Genomic DNA, 19308 nt, shown 5'->3' with positions numbered 1-19308 from the left:
CCAGCCCTCCTCAAGTGCCACGCTAGAGTGCCATGGCAGATTGTGGCAGCTCAGCGCGCTTGGTCTCCGGTGCGCCGTTTCGGCCCAGGGTATCCTGCGCCGGCTCTGCGCACTGTGTCTCCGGTGCGCTATGACTGCTCAGTGCATCCTATGCCTCAGCCAAGTGGAGAGGTGCAAGTGTCAAGCACTAGATCTCCAGTGCTCCCCCACAGCCCGGTTCGACCTGTGCCTGCACTCTGGAGGTGCCGGACTAAAGTGGGCATTCACCGGAGTGGGCACCCTCGTTGCGGGCCCTGGACTGGAGGGCGTCGCTGGAGGCTCCGGACCGGAGGCTCCGGAGCCTCCAGCGACGCCCTCCAGTCCGAAGCCTCCAGCGACGCCCTCCAGTCCGGAGCTTCCAGCGACGCCCTCCAGTCCGGAGCTTCCAGCGACGCCCTCCAGTCCGGAGCCTCCAGCGACGCCCTCCAGTCCGGAGCCTCCAGCGACGCCCTCCAGTCCGGAGCCTCCAGCGACGCCCTCCAGTCCGGAGCATCCAGCGACGCCCTCCAGTCCGGAGCCTCCAACGACGCCCTCCAGTCCGGAGCCTCCAGCGAGGGTGTCTAGTCCAGGCCCGCAACAAGGGTGACCAGTCCGGAGCCCTCAACAAGGGTGCCCAGTCCGGAGCCTGCAACGAGGGTGTCCAGTACGGGGCCCGCAGCGAGGGTGCCCAGTCCGGGGTCCGCAGCGAGGGTGCCCAGTCCGGGGCCCGCAGCGAGGTCTTCGTACTAGAGGCGCCACCAAAGTGGGCCAAGCCAGAGGTGGAGGGGGTCTACGTCCCACACCAGAGCTGCCACCGCGGATAGATGCCCACCCAGACCCTCCCCTATAGGTTCAGGTTTTGCGGCCGAAGTCCCACTGGTTTGGTCAGGGTATGACCAAAAAATCATGAACACTTACCACGCTGCGCTTTGGTCCGATCCTTCTTCATGCAACCATGAGCGTTACACAGACACACACACACTCAGACACACACAAATTGAATGTGATCTATTCCTGTGCAGGGCAATACCAGTTAATCTAACACTGCAGGACCCTCACTACCCTGATGTAGACCTGGGAACACTGGAGCTGACTGTCACCTTAAGGCCTAAAGACGGCTCCATAGAGGAGCCACACAGAGATGCCACTGTAAGTGTTACACCACCACTTACCCACTGACAACAGTTATCACTATAGGAGAGGGTTTTGCTCCAGCCTGGCACTAACACGTTTCATTTTTGACGAGATGCACGGTAAGGGAACTAGATCACTGCAGTCCCGGAAAAACTACAGGGCGGTGCAGGTTTCTGTTCCAGCCCAGCACTGAACACGTTTAGCTCTGAGGAAATGTAAGGCAGCCAGTAGCTATAGTGTATTGAGGGTCTAGTGGTGCTGAGTCTGTGAACTGTTTGCGTCCAACAGACAAATGAGGTGGTAAAGGAGCATCGTTGGAAGCCTTATGTGAACAAAGTGAGTCTATCGGTAGTTAGCCTCCTGTAGCATATTCCATACCTGCCAACTCCAATTAGTCTCTTTTAGCCTGATGTAGCCTGGCTTAATATTCCTGCATGCCCTCTCTCCATCTCCCTGACACTCTTTCACACAGATGTAATATCCATCATGGGAATTTATTGGGTTCTTACCCCTTGATTAGTTTTAATTAAAGCCTTAATTACAGCAGCATCTTAGACCATTTTTTTTTGCGTCTGTATCTGGAGCAGTGTGGAACTGGAAGCGTGAATTTGGAACACTCTGTCCTGTTCTGTTATTTTGTGTTCCACATTGGAGGGGGACGAGGCATCTGCGGTGCCAGGATGTAAAATGAATCCTGTCAATGTATTATGCATGATCTGCTGGGTTAATTAGACATGGACCCGACGGCTACACTAACAACAAAGAAGAAGAAAACAAGTTGCTTCAACGAACAAGGCAACCAGTTGCAAAAGGATTGTGATTTTTCTCAACAAAATGTTTGCATGTGAAATTCCTGTTGAGCACATTCACAATCCTATAGCAACTGGTTGCCTCACAATTGTATGTGGAAACAACTTCTCTTTCTTTTTTTTCTTCTTTTTTACAGTGTACACAGGTTGGCCTTTCACGTATGACCCTCTTCCACTCTGGGAGACATTGTGGGGCAGGGAAAGAGAAAAAGGGGGTGGAGATAGAGAGGCTACTGATCAGAACCAGTGGGAAGTGTCTCTTATCAATACTTTGATACTCTACACACCCCGTGCAGTCTTCACATGTTGCTACCTTGAAATAAAATTTAAAAGGGGTATTAAATCCGTTTTTTCCCCCACCAATCTACACCATCTACTGAAAGAAAAATCATAGAAGATTTTCCAAATGAATCAAAAATTTGGCTGTGAATCATTTCTACCAAACTTGCACAAGTTTTAGGGCAACACATATCCATTGATTTTGACAAAATTGCTCCAGCTCAGTAAAATAGTTTGGGAATCATTGATGGACAGCAATATTCAAACCTTGTCTCTGATTTTCAAGCAGATTTAAGTCAGGACTGAGACACCACCTCTTGGAAAGCCATTCTGGTGCGTCTTTGGCTAAACAATTTGTGTATTTGTCCCGCTGAAAAATAAAACTCTTTCCCAGGGTTAGGTTTTCAGAAGACTACGGCAGGTTTTCCACAAACTTTTTACCTAGGCTTTGGCTCTCATATTTATTTTGATGCTGACAAACTCCCCATTCCCTGCCAGTGACAAGCATACCCATAACATGATGCTGCCACAACAATACTTGGAAATACAGAGGATCAACAACATCACATTCACTCCTCATTACTGGCCTGTTTGCCATAAGGCCATTATGTAATACTGCAATACAAAATGGCAAATATATCTTATTTGACCAGTTTCTCACAGCAGAAAAATAATCCTGCAGCAACAGGAACTGTGAATAATTATGTGGATTACTTAATTGAGCTGATACATTTTTAGTTAGGGTAAAATCAAGTCTGACATTTTAAAGTGGAAATTACCAACTTTAGAAGCCCTTCGAATACACTGCAATTTGCAATCAGGACATCTTTGTTCATCACAGGAATTTTTCAAAAAATGTCACTTTGAAAATATGGAATAGGTTGCATAGATTTGTTGGTTAAAAAATCTAATTTAATTCCATTTTAGATGTAACATTAAGGCAGCAAAATGTGAAAACAGTGCAAGAGGTCTGTAGACTTAATGGTTTGGCCCTGTAGTTGATGGTTTGGCCCTGTAGTTGATGGTTTGGCCCTGTAGTTGATGGTTTGGCCCTGTAGTTGATTGTTAGGCCCTTTAGTTGATGGCTTGGCCCTGTAGTTGATGGTTTGCCCCTGTAGTTGATGGTTTGGCCCTGTAGTTGATGGCTTGGCCCTGTAGTTGATGGCTTGGCCCTGTAGTTGATGGCTTGTCCCTGTAGTTGATGGTTTGGCCCTGTAGTTGATGGGTTGTCCCTGTAGTTGATGGTTTGGCCCTGTAGTTGATGGGTTGGCCCTGTAGTTGATGGCTTGTCCCTGTAGTTGATGGCTTGGCCCTGTAGTTGATGGTTTGGCCCTGTAGTTGATGGTTTGGCCCTGTAGTTGATGGTTTGGCCCTGTAGTTGATGGCTTGGCCCTGTAGTTGATGGTTTGGCCCTGTAGTTGATGGGTTGGCCCTGTAGTTGATGGTTTGGCCCTGTAGTTGATGGCTTGGCCCTGTAGTTGATGGCTTGGCCCTGTAGTTGATGGTTTGGCCCTGTAGTTGATGGCTTGGCCCTGTAGTTGATGGTTTGGCCCTGTAGTTGATGGTTTGGCCCTGTAGTTGATGGCTTGGCCCTGTAGTTGATGGTTTGGCCCTGTAGTTGATGGCTTGGCCCTGTAGTTGATGGCTTGGCCCTGTAGTTGATGGCTTGGCCCTGTAGTTGATGGTTTGGCCCTGTAGTTGATGGTTTGGCCCTGTAGTTGATGGCTTGGCCCTGTAGTTGATGGCTTGGCCCTGTAGTTGATGGTTTGGCCCTGTAGTTGATGGGTTGGCCCTGTAGTTGATGGCTTGGCCCTGTAGTTGATGGTTTGGCCCTGTAGTTGATGGCTTGGCCCTGTAGTTGATGGCTTGGCCCTGTAGTTGATGGCTTGGCCCTGTAGTTGATGGTGTGGCCCTGTAGTTGATGGCTTGGCCCTGTAGTTGATGGCTTGGCCCTGTAGTTGATGGTTTGCGTATAAAGTATATCCACTTATTCCAACTACTCTACATACAGTGCCCTCAAAGTTGTTAGACCCCTTGACTTTTTCCACATTTTGTTACATTACATTACAGCCTTAACTCTTTGGCATTCAGGCCAAATAGTTCAATCTTGGTTTCATCAGACCAGATAATCTTGTTTCTCATGGTCTGATTCCTATAGGTGCCTTTTGGTAAACTCTAAGCTGGTTGATATGTGCCTTTTACTTAGGAGTGGCTTCTGTCTGGCCACTCTACCATAAAGTCCTGATTGGTGGAGTGCTGCGGAGATGGGAGTTGAATGGAGTGCTCTTTGAAATAATGTGTCTTATTTCTAGACCATGCTGCTCAAACGGACCTGGAGGCGATCCAGTAAGGTAAAACTATGACGAATAGCATCAGCTCCTATCCCTAGCCATACCCAGTGTGTGTGTGTGTGTGTGTGTGTGTAGCAGCCGCATCCATCCCAGTGCTGTGTTGTGTTGGTGTTGCTGTGCTCTATCCCCTCATCCCCCTCCACTGAATGGCATCATGAGGGGCCGCAGTGACTGGCAGGTCTGCGTACTCACATCCTTATGGAATTTGTTGGCCCTCTACTCATTCAGCAATGTGGCGGAGTGAAAAATGTGCAGTTTTACAGCTAAGTCCCTGTAATTCTACACATTTTTGCCTTAGGTTGAAGAGAAAGGTTTGCAGTTTTGAATATGATATCTGAGTAAGAGTGACTAGCAAAATCAATGGGGGTAATGGGGGTAATCCGACCATGATTACTACAAGTTTGATAGCTGGCTAGACTAATTTATAAATAAAGAAATGGTAGCTGATATGAGCTAATTGAATGACTGTCAGTGACTGACATAGTAAGAAAAAAGAAAACTGCAGACGCTCGACCAAATTTCGAAATTGCACCTTGTGTATTTTACGATTATAACTCTTGACGGTAATTTGAGACGCCGACTGAGCTCCAAAAAAAGACAAATATTTGCCCATCCCTGGTCTACAGTAGCTGGTCAAACAGGTCTGAATAGCATGGTCTAATTGGTTATGCTGGTTTACCAGCATGGTCACCAGCATACTGCCCCTGAACAAGGCAGTTAATCCATTGTTCCTAGGCCATCATTGAAAATAAGAATTTGTTCTCAACTAACTTGCCTTGTTAAATAAAGGTCAAATTAAAATCAATAAAAAATACCAGCATAAGATGGACACTAGCACACCAGCTAGTGTCCAAAAAGTGTCCAAAACACAACAAAGGCTGGCCACCAGCAAAACCAGCTCTAGTCACCAGCATATGCTGGTCTATACAGTTTATTTTTTTTCTCACTGCCACACCAGAAAGAACACTGTCCCATTTTAAACACAGAGATAAGCTCTGGATCTTCAAGATAATTAAAACCCTAATTCTAAACACCATAGTTCAGCAAGGAAACACCATGTCGAAATATGTTTTGCCATATATTAAAGAACGAATAATGCAAGTCTTGGCGATATGGGCTCTGCTCCTTCCGGGCAGCTCACTGCCCAAGCAAAGCAGCGATATATACAATGAACTGCAAGCAGTGAGCTCCACCAATCCCTCAGCAGGGAAGCAGAACAGGTGGAGGCTTGGGGTTGGGAGCAAAATAAGAACAGGCATACTAGAGAATCAGAGGCGCTCACCTTAAATAGACCGCCAAAGAAGTGAGGCGTGATTGTTACTCGCGTCTAATTGGTGCAATCCAAAGCTGATGCGTCAGCGGAGGCGGGCACTCGGGTTCCCCTTTCAGAACTGACTTTGCTTTATCAATGGTGTCACGTTGTGAGTTATAGTACAATCGATAATGTGTCTCTGAGCAGACAGTCTGTCTAACAGCTGGTGCAGGTGATGTAGCGCTGTTTGTTGTGGTTGTCATCCTCTCCCATATTTTAGCACCGGGGTCGACATGATGTTGGTGCTCCTGCTTTTAGCACCAGAAGTGATTCAAAATGTAAAATCTATGTAACGGACCTTCTTTCTTTCTTCCTTTCCCTCTCCATCTCTCTTTCTCTGTCCCTCTGGGTTTTGTCTCTGTAGCAGCAGTCCGTGCGTCTGGCAGAGCTGCACCGTAAGCACCAGCTGTGGAGAGGCATCGTCAGCATCTCTCTGATCGAAGGTCGTGACCTTTGCCCCATGGACCCCAACGGCCTCAGTGACCCCTATGCGAAGTTCAGACTGGGAAACCAGAAGTACAGGAGCAAGGTACAGACGCGGCATACACACATGCACGCGCACGCACAGGTCATCAGCGTCTCTCTTTCTCCCCGTAGACCATGCCTAAGACGCTGTGTCCCCAGTGGAGAGAGCAGTTTGATCTGCACCTGTATGAAGAGACAGGAGGAGTGCTGGAAATTGCAGTCTGGGACAAAGATACAGGACGCAGGGATGACTTCATAGGACGGTGAGTCTGTTTGTGTGTGTGTGTGTCGGTGTATGTGTTTTCTAGCTACATGTCGTCCCCACTGAGTGTGTGTGTGTGTGTATTTAACTGTGTGTGTGTGTGTATTTAACTTTCTGTGTGTGTGTGTGTGTGTGTGTGTGTGTGTGTGTGTGTGTGTGTGTGTGTGTGTGTGTGTGTGTGTGTGTGTGTGTGTGTGTGTGTGTGTGTATTTAACTCTGTGTGTGTGTGTGTGTATTTAACTGTGTGTGTGTGTGTGTATAACTGTGTGTGTGTATATAACTATGTTTGTCTGTGTGTGTGTGTGTGTGTGTACAACTGTGTGTGTGTGAGTATATAACTCTGTGTGTGTGTGTATATATATAACTGTGTGTGTGTGTATATATAACTATGTGTGTTTGTGTGCATTTAACTCTGTGTGTGTGTGTGTGTGTGTGTGCGTGTGTATTTAACTCTGTGTGTGTGTGTGTGTGTGTGTGTGTGTGTATTTAACTGTGTGTGTGTGTATATAACTATGTGTGTGTGTGTGTGTGTGTGTGTGTGTGTGTGTGTGTGTACAACTGTGTGTGTGTGAGTATATAACTCTGTGTGTGTGTGTATATATATAACTGTGTGTGTGTGTATATATAACTATGTGTGTTTGTGTGTATTTAACTCTGTGTGTGTGTGTATTTAACTGTGTGTGTGTGTGTGAGTGTGTTTGTGTGTGTATACAACTGTGTGTGTGTATATATAACTCTGTGTCTGTGTGTGTGTGTGTGCATATATAACTATGTGTGTTTGTGTGTATTTAACTCTCTCTCTGTGTGTGTGTGTGTGTGTGTGTGTGTGTGTGTGTGTGTTTGTGTGTGTATACAACTGTGTGTGTGTATATAACTCTGTGTGTGTGTGTGTGTGTGTGTGTGTGTGTGTGTGTGTGTGTGTGTGTGTGTGTGTGTGTGTGTGTTTGTGTGTGTATACAACTGTGTGTGTGTATATAACTCTGTGTGTGTGTGTATTTAACTCTGTGTGTGTGTGTGTGTGTGTGTGTGTATATATAACTCTGTGTCTGTGTGTGTGTGTATATATAACTATGTGTGTTCGTGTGTATTTAACTCTCTCTGTGTGTGTGTGTGTGTGTGTGTGTGTGTGTGTGTGTGTGTGTGTGTGTGTGTGTGTGTGTGTGTGTGTGTGTGTGTGTTTTCTAGCTGCATGTCGTCCCCACTGAGTACGTGTGTGTGTATGTAACTCTGTGTGTGTGACTCTTTCAGCTGTACATTAGACTTGTCCACCCTTGCTAAGGAACACACCCATCGGTTAGAGCTGGCGTTGGAGGAGTCCCGGGGCTCTGTGGTGCTGCTGCTCACTCTGACAGCCTCCTCACACGTCTCCATCGCCGACCTGTCACTCACCCCGCTCGACGACCCCATCGAACGCAGGGAGATCATGGGCCGATATGTGAGTAACATTGTAGTAAAAGGGACTTAGTCTATTCACCATTATGTTTGCCAACCTGAAAACTCAGGGAAGACATCCGTTCAAAAAAGAGGATTTGGTTAAGTTTACAGGTCGCTAAGGGATATGGTGGTGTAGTGGTTGTACGTCTCTTTCTCTGACCACTGGATCCGTGTAGTACCTCTTTTTGACCAGAGGGTAGAGCAGTAGGACAGATCTCACACACAATGCTCATACACTCACACCACTCTCTCTCCAAAACGCTGGTAGGAATTAATATTCTGTCTTTCGCTTTCTCTCCCTCTCTCCCAGGGCATGTTCCGGCCCCTGTCTAACCTGAAAGATGTGGGGATAGTTCAGGTCAAGGTGATGAGAGCTGAGGGCCTCATGGCTGCCGATGTCACAGGTAAGGTGTGTGTGTATATGTGTGTGTGTGTGTGCGCGCGGAAGTGCGTGTGTGGAAGTGGATGTGTGTGTGTGCGTGCGGAAGTGTGTGTGTGGAAGTGGATGTGTGTGTGCATGTGGTTTTAGTATAACTGCCTGCGTCTCTGTGTAGGTAAGAGTGATCCTTTCTGTGTTTTGGAGCTGAATAACGATCGGTTACAAACACACACCATCTACAAGAACCTCAACCCGGAATGGAACAAAGTCTTCACCTTGTAAGTGTCAACTTCTTTCTATCCCTCTATCTCTCCCTTTTTCCTTCCATCTATTTACAGTATATCCCTCTATCTCTCCCTTTTTCCTTCCATCTATTTACAGTATATCCCTCTATCTCTCCCTTTTTCCTTCCATCTATTTACAGTATATCCCTCTATCTCTCCCTTTTTCCTTCCATCTATTTACAGTATATCCCTCTATCTCTCCCTTTTTCCTTCCATCTATTTACAGTATATCCCTCTATCTCTCCCTTTTTCCTTCCATCTATTTGCAGTATATCCCTCTATCTCTCCCTTTTTCCTTCCATCTATTTACAGTATATCCCTCTATCTCTCCCTTTTTCCTTCCATCTATTTACAGTATATCCCTCTATCTCTCCCTTTTTCCTTCCATCTATTTACAGTATATCCCTCTATCTCTCCCTTTTTCCTTCCATCTATTTACAGTATATCCATCTATCTCTCCCTTTTTCTTTCCATCTTTAAATACCTGCCTCTCCTCTCTTTCATCGATATATCCACCCTCTTTTTATCCCTTTCTCTATTCCAACTTTGCCCCTCAGTCTCCAACCAAAGACAGACCTTTATCAGTAACAGCCTCCTTTCTGTTTCCCTCCCTCCCTGCCTTCCTATCCCTCTCCTTCCCCCGTCCTCCTCTCCCTCTCCTTCCCCCGTCCTCCTCTCCCTCTCCTTCCCCCGTCCTCCTATCCCTCTCCTTCCCCCGTCCTCCTATCCCTCTCCTTCCCCCGTCCTCCTCTCCCTCTCCTTCCCCCGTCCTCCTATCCCTCTCCTTCCCCCGTCCTCCTCTCCCTCTCCTTCCCCCGTCCTCCTCTCCCTCTAATCCCCTTCTATTACTCCCCCCCCACTCCTCACCTCCTCCCTCTCAGTAATGTGAAGGACATCCACTCTGTGTTGGAGGTGACAGTGTTTGATGAAGACCGAGACAGGAGCGCTGACTTCTTGGGCAAAGTGGCCATCCCACTGTTACATGTGAGTGAGTGAGTGAGTGAGTGAGTGAGTGAGTGAGTGAGTGAGTGAGTGAGTGAGTGAGTGAGTGAGTGAGTGAGTGAGTGAGTGAGTGCGTGTGCCGTGCAACTCCAGCACACATCCTTCTTAGGAATGCAAAGAAAGACACATATAGCCCGCTCTTACCCTCATTCACACTCCTTCCCTTCCTCTCTCGCACAGATCCAGAATGGAGAACAGAAGGGTTATGTATTGAAGAATAAGGAGATGACCGGACCAACTAAAGGACTCATCTACCTAGAGTCTGACGTCATCTATAGCACTGTGAGTTTACTCTATTCACCTTCTCTTTCCTGAACCATCCTTTGCTTCCTCTCACCTGACATGTTCCTTCCACTCCTTTTGGGGGTTGTGATTCCTGTCATCCTCAGGTGAAGGCAGGCTTGAGGACGATAGTTCCACCAGAGCAGAAGTACATTGAGGAAGAACCCAAAGTGTCTAAACATGTAAGTGTGCGAGTGTGTGTTTTAAGGCCGGTGATGATGATGATGATGATGATGATGATGACGATGACCCTGTGTTTTTCGTTCTAGTTGCTCCAGCAGAACTTTAACCGAGTGAAGAGGTGCATCTTGTTCGTGATAAACATTGGAACCTTCATTAACAGCTGCTTTGAGTGGGACTCCCCTCAGAGGAGCATCAGTGCCTTCCTGGTAGGAAACACACACACACACTTTGATATTAAGGTCTACGGGCCTCGTCCAATTAAAGTAATCATCTCTCCCTTTCTCTCTCAGTTCTTTGTGGTAGTAGTGTGGAACTTTGAGCTCTATATGGTGCCTGGAGCTCTGCTGCTGCTGTTGACGTGGAATTACTTCATCACTGCAGGCAGGGAGTCGGGAGACACGGTGAGTGCTGTGGTTCTGTGTAGTGTGTTTCTATAATGTTATCGTTTCTCTCAACAGTGCCTTCAGAAAGTACTCAGACCCCTTGACTTTTTCTACATTTTGTTACGCTACAGCCTTTTTCTTAAATGGATTATATATATATATATATTTTTAAATCCTCGTCAATCTACACACAATATTCCACAATGACAAAGCGAAAACAGTTTTTTTAGAAATGTTAGCAAATGTATTAAAAATAAAAAACAGAAATACCTTATTTACATACGTTTTCAGACCCTTTGCTGTGAGACTCGAAATTGAGCTCAGGTGCATCCTGTTTCCATTAATCATCTTTGAGATGTTTCTACAACTTGATTGGAGTCCACCTGTGGTAAATTCAATTGGAAAGGCACACACCTGTCTATATAAGGTCCCACAGCTGACAGTGTATGTCAGAGCAAAAACCAAGCCATGAGGTCGAAGGAATTTCTGCAGCATTGAAGGTCCCCAAGAACACAGTGGCCTCCATCATTCTTAAATGGAGGACGTTTAGAACCAGGGAGGTGACCAAGAACCCGATGGTCACTCTAACAGAGCTCCAGAGTTCCTCGGTGGAGATGGGAGAACCTTCTAGAAGGACAACCATCTCTGCCGCAATCCACCAATTAGGCCTTTATGGTAGAGTGGCCAGATGGAAGCCACTCCTCAGTAAAAGGCAAATGACAGCCCGCTTGGAGTTTGCCAAAAGGCACTTAAAGACTCACGGACCATGAGAAACAAAATTGTCTGATGAAACCAAGATTGAACCCTTTTGCCTGAATTCCAAGCGTCACGTCTGGAGGAAACCTGGCACCATCCCTACTGTGAAGCATGGTGGGGTCAGCATCAGGCTGTGGTGATGTTTTTCAGTGGCAGGGACTGGGAGACTATTCAGGATCGAGAAAAAGATGAACAGAGCAAAGTACAGAGAGATCCTTGATGAAAACCTGCTCCTGAGCACCCAGGACCTCAGACTGGGGCGAAGGTTCACCTTCCAACAGGACAACAAACCTAAGCACACAGCCAAGACAACGTAGGTGTGGCTTTGGGACAAGTCTGTAATTGTCATTGAGTGTCGCAGCCAGAGCCCGGACTTAAACCCGAACGAACATCTCTGGAGAGACTTGAAAAAAAGCTGGGCAACAATGCTCCCAATCCAACGTGACAGACCTTGAAAGAATCTGCAAAGAAGAATTTGAGAAACTCCCCAAATACAGGTGTGCCAAGCTTGTAGCGTCATGCCCAAGAAGACTCGATGATGTAATTGCTGACAAAGGTGCTTCAACAAAGTACTTAGTAAAGGGTCTGAATACTGTGATATGTTATTTATTTTTTATAAATTGCAAAAACATCTAATAATCTGTTTTTGCTTTGTCATTATGGGGTATTGTGTGTAGATTGATGAGAAAAAAATATTTAATCAAATTTAGAATAAGGCTGCAACGTAAGAAAATGTGGAAAAAGTCAAGGGGTCTGCATACTTTTCGAAGGCAATGTATGTATAATGTCTCTCTCCTCCCTGTCCTGGCAATGTGGCCTACAACAGGCAGGGGAAGCCACGTTCGAGTGGGAGGAAGAGGAAGAGGAGAAAGATGACAAGGTAACATTTGACCTTCTCTTTAACCTTGTGTGCAACTGATGGAAAAACATTATTGTAAAAAATGTATTACATGATTTTGTATTTTGTTGTTAGGAGCAACCTTTTCTTTCCCTGTAACATTTGCATGCGTATCCTGGCAGGATTCGGAGCGTAAGGGCTTCATGGATAAGCTGTATGCCCTCCAGGACGTGTGTGTCAGTGTACAGAGTGCCTTGGATGACGTGGCCTCCTATGGAGAGAGGATAAAGAAGTGAGTGAGTCTGTGTGTGTGTGTGTGTGTTTGTGTATCGCCTTTCGACAGCTACAGTTTGTGTGTGTGTGTCTTCCCTAACATCTCTGTCTCTCTCTCTACAGTACATTTAACTGGACAGTGCCTTTCCTGAGTTGGCTGGCTATATCTGTTCTGTGTGTGGCTACAGTCCTCCTCTACCTCATCCCTCTGCGATACCTCGTGCTCGCCTGGGGTGAGTCTGTGTGTATGTGTGTGTCCCTTGCTCCTTGTGTGTCTCCTGTCTACAGACCCCAAACTGAAGATGCAGGCTAGCCTAAAGGAGGGGTGTAGCTAGCCAGCTCCTGGGGTTCTGACCATTACATCCCTATCATCGTCTCTAACCTGTTCTGACCCGTTTCTTCCCCTCCACTCTTCTCAGGTGTGAATAAGTTTACTAAGAAGCTCAGGAATCCATACCTGATCGAAAACAATGAGGTGCTAGACTTCCTCTCTAGAGTCCCCTCAGACGTACAAGTGGTAGGTGCTGTGTGTGTGTGTGTGTGTGTGTGTGTGTGTGTGTGTGTGTGTGTGTGTGTGTGTGTGTGTGTGTGTGTGTGTGTGTGTGTGTGTGTGTGTGTGTGGACATGTTTAACTATACTTGTGGGGACCAGAAGTCCCCAAAAGAATAGTAAACAAACAACAATTTGACTAACTAGGGACATTTTGTTTGTCCCCACAAGGTCATATACTATTTCTAGGGGGGTTAGGGTTAAGGTTATAATTAGTGTTAGGGCAAGAATTAGGGTTAGTTTTAAGGTTAGGGTTAGGAGCTAGGGTTAGAGTTAAGGTTATGTTTTAGGGTTAGGGAAAATACAATTTTGAATTGTGTATCCCCACAAGGTTTGTGTGTGTGTGTGTGTGTGTGTGTGTGTGTGTGTGTGTGTGTGTGTGTGTGTGTTTAACTCCGACTGTGTATTGGACAGATGCAGTATCGGGAGCTGAAGTTCGATCCAGGACAGAGCCCCAGCAAACGAAAGAAGACCAACCCTGGCTAGACACACACTGGACTCTGTCTCTGGGGGATTTTCAACTCCCCCATACTTTGTAAATAGGGTACGCAACTGTAAACATTGTAAAACAAATAGTATAGAATTATTTTATATGATGAATATTTCATCATTCCGATTAAGACTAGTGCTAGTTTTATTTTGTATGTTTTAGTTATTGTGGAAGTCACAGCACAAAGAGATGTTTTTTTTACTCATTTTCTTTGTTTGGTCACAATATCATTTTATACAACGGGTCCAAACACTTCTGAATTTTTTTAATGGAAAGACTCCCTTCTGGAGACGTGTGCTTTCCTCCGACTAGATACCTGGACACCTGGACAAGATCAGCACAGGGACACACTAGCCTCCAGGACTATGTTGCCAGTTATAATAACAAGGTTTTTAATAAAGATTTCTACAGAGATATATACAAATATATGTATGTGTATAACGAAGAGTATGCATTTATATCAAAGAGCATATACGTATGTACTGTGTATGTTTGTCAAATCAAATCAAAAAAAATATTGATCACATACACATATTTAGCAGATGTTTTTGCGAGTTTCGAAATGCTTGTATAATAGAAAGAAATAATTCAAAGTTGCTATTGGTGCCATCTTGGCCCTAGTCTGAATTTCTGCAGGTTTGTTTTTAACGTACAGAGAACAGTGAGTCTTCTTGTAAAACTCTTCTGTTTCTTTGGTCCAGACACATGTTTTATATGAGCATCTGCCATTGAATACCCCGAAGAACATGGCTGACGTTTTACATTCTCCCAACCAATTGTGCTATTTTGTTATTTTTTTGTAACTTATTTTTTAAACTTATTGTGTACATGTTACTGCTACCGTCTCTAATGACCGAAAATAACTTTTGGACATCAGAAAAGCGATTGCTCACCTCAGTCTGGAAGAAACTTTTTCCTTTAACAGGTCCGATGAGAAGGATATCCTGCTTTCACTGGAACAGGCCCAGATCCCACGCCTTTTGCTTGAAAAAAAGACGCCGGAAAAGGGGCCGCAGATCGGGGATTCTTCGGAGAATCCGGAGGTGAACGAGTAAACTCCCACTGCCTTCCATTCTTCTCGCTAACGTGCAATCAATGGACAATAAAATTGGCGACCTACGATAAAGATTATCCAACCAACGGGACATCTTATGTTTCACAGAGATGTTGCTGAACGAAGATACAGACAATATAGAGCTAGCAGGATTTTCCATGCACCGGCAGAACATAGACACTACCTCTGGTAAAACGAGGGGTGGGGGTGTGTGTCTTTTTGTCAATAACAGCTGGTGCGCGATGTCTAATATTAAAGAAGTCTTGAGGTATTGCTCTCCTGAGGTAGAGTACCTTATAATAAGCTGTAGACCACACTATCTACCAAGAGAGTTCTCATCTGTATTATTCGTTGCCGTCTATTTACCACCACAAAATGAACCTGGCACTAAGACGGCTCTCAACCAACTCTTTAAGGCTATAAGCAAAGAAGAAAATGCTCGCACAGAAGCGGCGCTCCTAGTTGCCGGGGACTTTAATGCAGGCAAACTTAAATCAGTTTTACCCTATTTTTATCAGCATGTCACATGTGCAATCCTAGACCGCCTTTACTCCACACACAGAGATGCATACAAAGCTCTCCCCCGCCCTCCATTTGGCCAATCTGACCATAATTATATCCTCCTGATTCCTGCTTACAAACAAAAACTAAAGCAAGAAGTACCAGTGACTCGGTCAATACAGAAGTGGTCAGATGACGCAGATGCTACACTACAGCCCTGTTTTTCTAGCACAGACTGGAATATGTTCCGGGATTCATCCAATGGCATTGGGGAATACACCACCTCAGTCATCGGCTTCATCAATATGTGCATTGATGACGTCGTCCCCACAGTGACTACATATCCCAACCAGAAGCCATGGATTACAGGCAACATCCGCATCGGGGCGGCAGCGTAGCCTAGTGGTTAGAGCGTTGGACTAGTAACCGAAAGGTTGCAAGATCCAATCCCCAAGCTGACAAGATACAAATCTGTCGTTCTGCCCCAGAACAAGGCAGTTAACCCACTGTTCCTAGGCCGTCATTGAATATGAGAACTTTGTCTTAACTGACCTGCCTAGCTAAATAAAGGTTAAAAAAATATGTAAATTTAAAAAATTGAGCTAAAGGCTAGAGCTGCCGCTTTCAAGGAGCGGGAGACTAATCCGGATACTTATAAGAAATCCTGCTATGCCCTCAAGACGAACCATCAAACAAGGAAAGCATCAATACAGGATTAAGATTGAATCCTACTACACCGGCTCAGACGCTCATCAGATGTGGCAGGGCTTGAAAACTATTACGGACGACAAAGGGAAACCCAGACGCGAGCTGCCCGGTGACGCGAGCCTACCAGATGAGCTAAATACCTTTTATGCTTGCCTCGAGAAAAGCAACACTGAAGCATGCATGAAGAGCACCAGCTGTTCAGTAGCCGATGTGAACAAAACCTTTAAACAGTTCAAGATTCACAAATCCGCTGGGCCAGACGGATTACCAGGACGTGTACTCAAAGCATGCGCGGACCAACTGTCAAGTGTCTTCACTGACATTTTCAACCTCTCCTTGACCGAGTCTGTAATACCTACATGTTTCAAGCAGACCACCATAGTACCTGTGCCCAAGGAAGCAAAGGTAACCTGCCTAAATGATTATCGCCCCGTGGCACGTCGGTAGCCATGAAGTGCTTTGAAAGGCTGGTCATAGCTCACATCAACAGCATCCTCCCGGACACCATAGACCCATAGTGCCCACAAAGCTCATCACTAAGCTATGGACTCTAGGACTAAACACCTCTCTCTGCAACTGGATCCTGGACTTCCTGACAGGCCGCCCCCAGGTGGTAAGAGTAGGCAACAACACGTCTGCCACACTGATCTTTAACACTGGGGCCCCTCAGAGTTGTGTACTTAGTCCCCTCCTGTTTTCCCTGTTCTCCCACGACTGCATGGCCAAACACGACTCCAACACTATCATTAAGTTTGCTGACGACACAACAGTGGTAGGTCTGATCACCGACAACGATGAGACAGCATATAGGGAGGAGGTCAGAGAACTGTCAGTGTGGTGCCAGGACAACAACGTCTCCCTCAATGTGAGCAAGACCAAGGAGCTGATCGTGGACTACAGGAAAAGGTGGGCCGAACAGGCCCACATTAACATCCATGGGGCTGTAGTGGAGCGGTTCGAGAGTTTCAAGTTCCTTGGTGTCCACATCACCAGCGAACTATCATGGTCCAACCATACCAAGACAGTTGTGAAGAGGGCACGACAAAACCTTTCCCACCCAGACTCCAGCCACCCAAGTTATAGACTCGTTTTCTCTGCTACTGCACGGCAAGCAGTACTTGAGCACCAAATCTAGGACCAAAAGTCTCAAAAGTCAGCTTCTATCCCCAAGCCATAAGACTGCTGAACAATTCATAAAATCGCCACTGGAAAATGTACATTGACCACCCCCCTCCCTTTTGTACACTCGCTGTTTGTTTGTTACCTATGCATAGCCACTTCGCCCCCACCTACATGTACAGATTACCTCAACTAGCCCCTGCACACTGACTCAGTACCGGTGCCCCCTGTATATACTCGTTTATGTTATTGTGTTACTTTCTATTATTACTTTTTACTTTAGTCTACTTGGTAAATACTTTCTTCTTGAACTGCACTGTTGGTTAAGGGCTTGTAAGTAAGCATTTCACGGTAAAGTCTACACTTGTATTCGGCGCATGTGACAAATAAAATTTGATTTGATTTGACTGAACTTGGACTGCTAGCAGAATCATCTAGGGAGTCAATGCATTCTAACTTAGAATGCTAAAGGTTATTTTACAATGTCAGTGTCTCGCATGAATCTGAACCTGTGAGAAAGGGCATTTATGTATGTGATATGTGGAGTGCATAGTCATTGTGTGTGTTGCATGAGTGTGTGTCGCATCCCGAAGTCAGTACAAAGGCTTGTTGACAGTGTATTTGCATTTATCCCAAGAATAGTCTTTTTCTTTAACATCAACTCCCATCAAAGGTTTCGTCCTGGTTCTCATGTGATTTTACCTGATCAGGAGGTTAACCTGTGATGTGTGTGTTTATAAACATTCATTGGCAGATCATGGGTTGAATGTGAACTGACAGTGTGCTCTTATCGGAGAACACGTCCGTGAAAGGTTTATGACCACAGGTTTACCATAGAGTGAGGTCACTGCACACGTTGGTGGTGTCCACAAAAAGTACCTGATGAAATGAAGAGGACAGAGACTCACACCTGGAACAGTATATGCTTTGTTTTAATGAAGAATCAATACAGGAATAGCAGGTTTACAACATGAGCTCGGTCGGCTGAAGCCAAAATCATGAGATCATCCTCTGATAATGTTGGTGAATGTGAAATACATTTGTAATGTTTAATTTTCTGTCTCTGTCTGCATAGACCATGTTCATAAATTATTGTTGTACCGCTGTGACTGTTAATGCCTGATGCTGAAGGAATTCTGTATGGTCTGCCTGAAACAGTATATAAAGACCATGTAACTGGAGCAAAAATCATTTGTATAGAGAGTCTTACTGTGGGTGTGCTCAGAGGCGGAAGGATCGTGGGAAGATTTCCTGCTAATGGGGTGGCACTACGTGCACAGAGCCATAATCTAAATATATGGCTCTGGGTGTGCTGTTCTCTCTGCTTCATAAACCACATTTACATCTACAGTTTTTATGCGAGTAAAGTCATATCGTATTTTTTTTAAATCACAACTGTGATGGAAACAGGTTGTTTCGGTACAATTTTATAAATGCAGAGAGATCATGTGTTCTTTCGACATGGTGGGATCTTTTTGTGTCGGTAAAGTTAATTATTGAAGAAATGGCAATGGAAACGCCTTTATGCGCAAATATTGCAAGATGGCAACTGGTCGCCTCGCTTCGAGTCCTTAGGAAACTGCAGTATTTAGTTTTTTATGTATTATTTCTTAGATTGTTAGCCCAGAAAATGTTAAGTTTTATCACATACAGCCAGAAGGAACTATTGGATATAAGAGCGACGTCAACTTACCAACATTACGACCAGGAATACAACTTTCCCAAAGCAGAGAGACCCAAACCAGAGAGACATCAGAGATTGTAACATTCTCTGTTTCACGGAAGTATGGCTCTCTCAGGATATGTTGTCAGAGTTGGTACAGCCACCAGGTTTCTTCATGCTTCACGCCGACATAAATAAACCTCTCTGGGAAGAAGAGGGATGGGGGTGTATGCTTCGTGATTAACGACTCGTGGTGTAATCATAACAACATACAGAACTCAAGTCCTTCTGTTCACCTGACCTTGAATTCCTTACAATCAAATGCAGACCATATTTTCTCCCAAAATAATTCCTGTCAGTTTTTGTCACAGCTGTATATATCCCCCCTCAAGCAGACAACCACAACGGCCCTCAAGGAACTTCACTGGACTCTATGTAAACTGGAAACCATATATCCTGAGGCTTCATTTTTTGTAGCTGGGGATTTTAACAAAGCAAATTTGAGAACAAGGCTACCTAAATTCTATCAGCATATTTATTGCAGCACTTGCGCAGGCAATACACTGGATCACAGCTACTCTAACTTCCGCGATGCATACAAGGCCCTTTCCTGCCCTCCCTTCGGCAAATCTGATCACGACTCCATTTTGCTCCTACCGTCCTATAGGCAGAAACTCAAACGGGATGTACCCATGACTAGAACCATTCAACGCTGGTCTGACCAATCGGAATCTGCGCTTCAAGATTGTTTTGATCACGTGGACTGGGAAATGTTACGGC

At 45.4% G+C, this 19308-nt stretch overlaps 1 protein-coding gene across 6 annotated transcripts in view; it reads left to right on the top strand.

The window, feature by feature from the left end:
- LOC109873562 (multiple C2 and transmembrane domain-containing protein 1) overlaps positions 1–18316 on the top strand; it is a 52152-nt gene extending 33836 nt beyond the window's left edge. For 2 of the 6 annotated variants that reach the window (XM_031808909.1, XM_031808912.1), the window contains exons 5-21: positions 1041–1167; positions 4553–4591; positions 6271–6432; positions 6501–6631; positions 7879–8065; positions 8375–8468; positions 8619–8721; positions 9609–9711; positions 9910–10011; positions 10119–10193; positions 10281–10400; positions 10485–10595; positions 12160–12213; positions 12354–12463; positions 12568–12677; positions 12864–12961; positions 13408–13902. In XM_031808909.1, the coding sequence (XP_031664769.1) occupies positions 1041–1167; positions 4553–4591; positions 6271–6432; positions 6501–6631; positions 7879–8065; positions 8375–8468; positions 8619–8721; positions 9609–9711; positions 9910–10011; positions 10119–10193; positions 10281–10400; positions 10485–10595; positions 12160–12213; positions 12354–12463; positions 12568–12677; positions 12864–12961; positions 13408–13479 (1798 nt within the window). In that variant the 3' untranslated portion in view covers positions 13480–13902. Of the gene's footprint in view, positions 1–1040; positions 1168–4552; positions 4592–6267; positions 6433–6500; positions 6632–7878; positions 8066–8374; positions 8469–8618; positions 8722–9608; positions 9712–9909; positions 10012–10118; positions 10194–10280; positions 10401–10484; positions 10596–12159; positions 12214–12353; positions 12464–12567; positions 12678–12863; positions 12962–13407 lie in introns of all 6 variants that reach the window. The other 4 variants (XM_031808910.1, XM_031808913.1, XM_031808908.1 and 1 more) reach the window with 3 other exon arrangements.
- The last annotated feature ends 992 nt before the right edge of the window (positions 18317–19308 follow it).

Source organism: Oncorhynchus kisutch, linkage group LG29 (assembly GCF_002021735.2).
Source record: "Oncorhynchus kisutch isolate 150728-3 linkage group LG29, Okis_V2, whole genome shotgun sequence".
Taxonomy (NCBI): Eukaryota; Metazoa; Chordata; class Actinopteri; order Salmoniformes; family Salmonidae; genus Oncorhynchus; species Oncorhynchus kisutch.
This window is presented reverse-complemented; position numbering and strand designations above follow the sequence as displayed.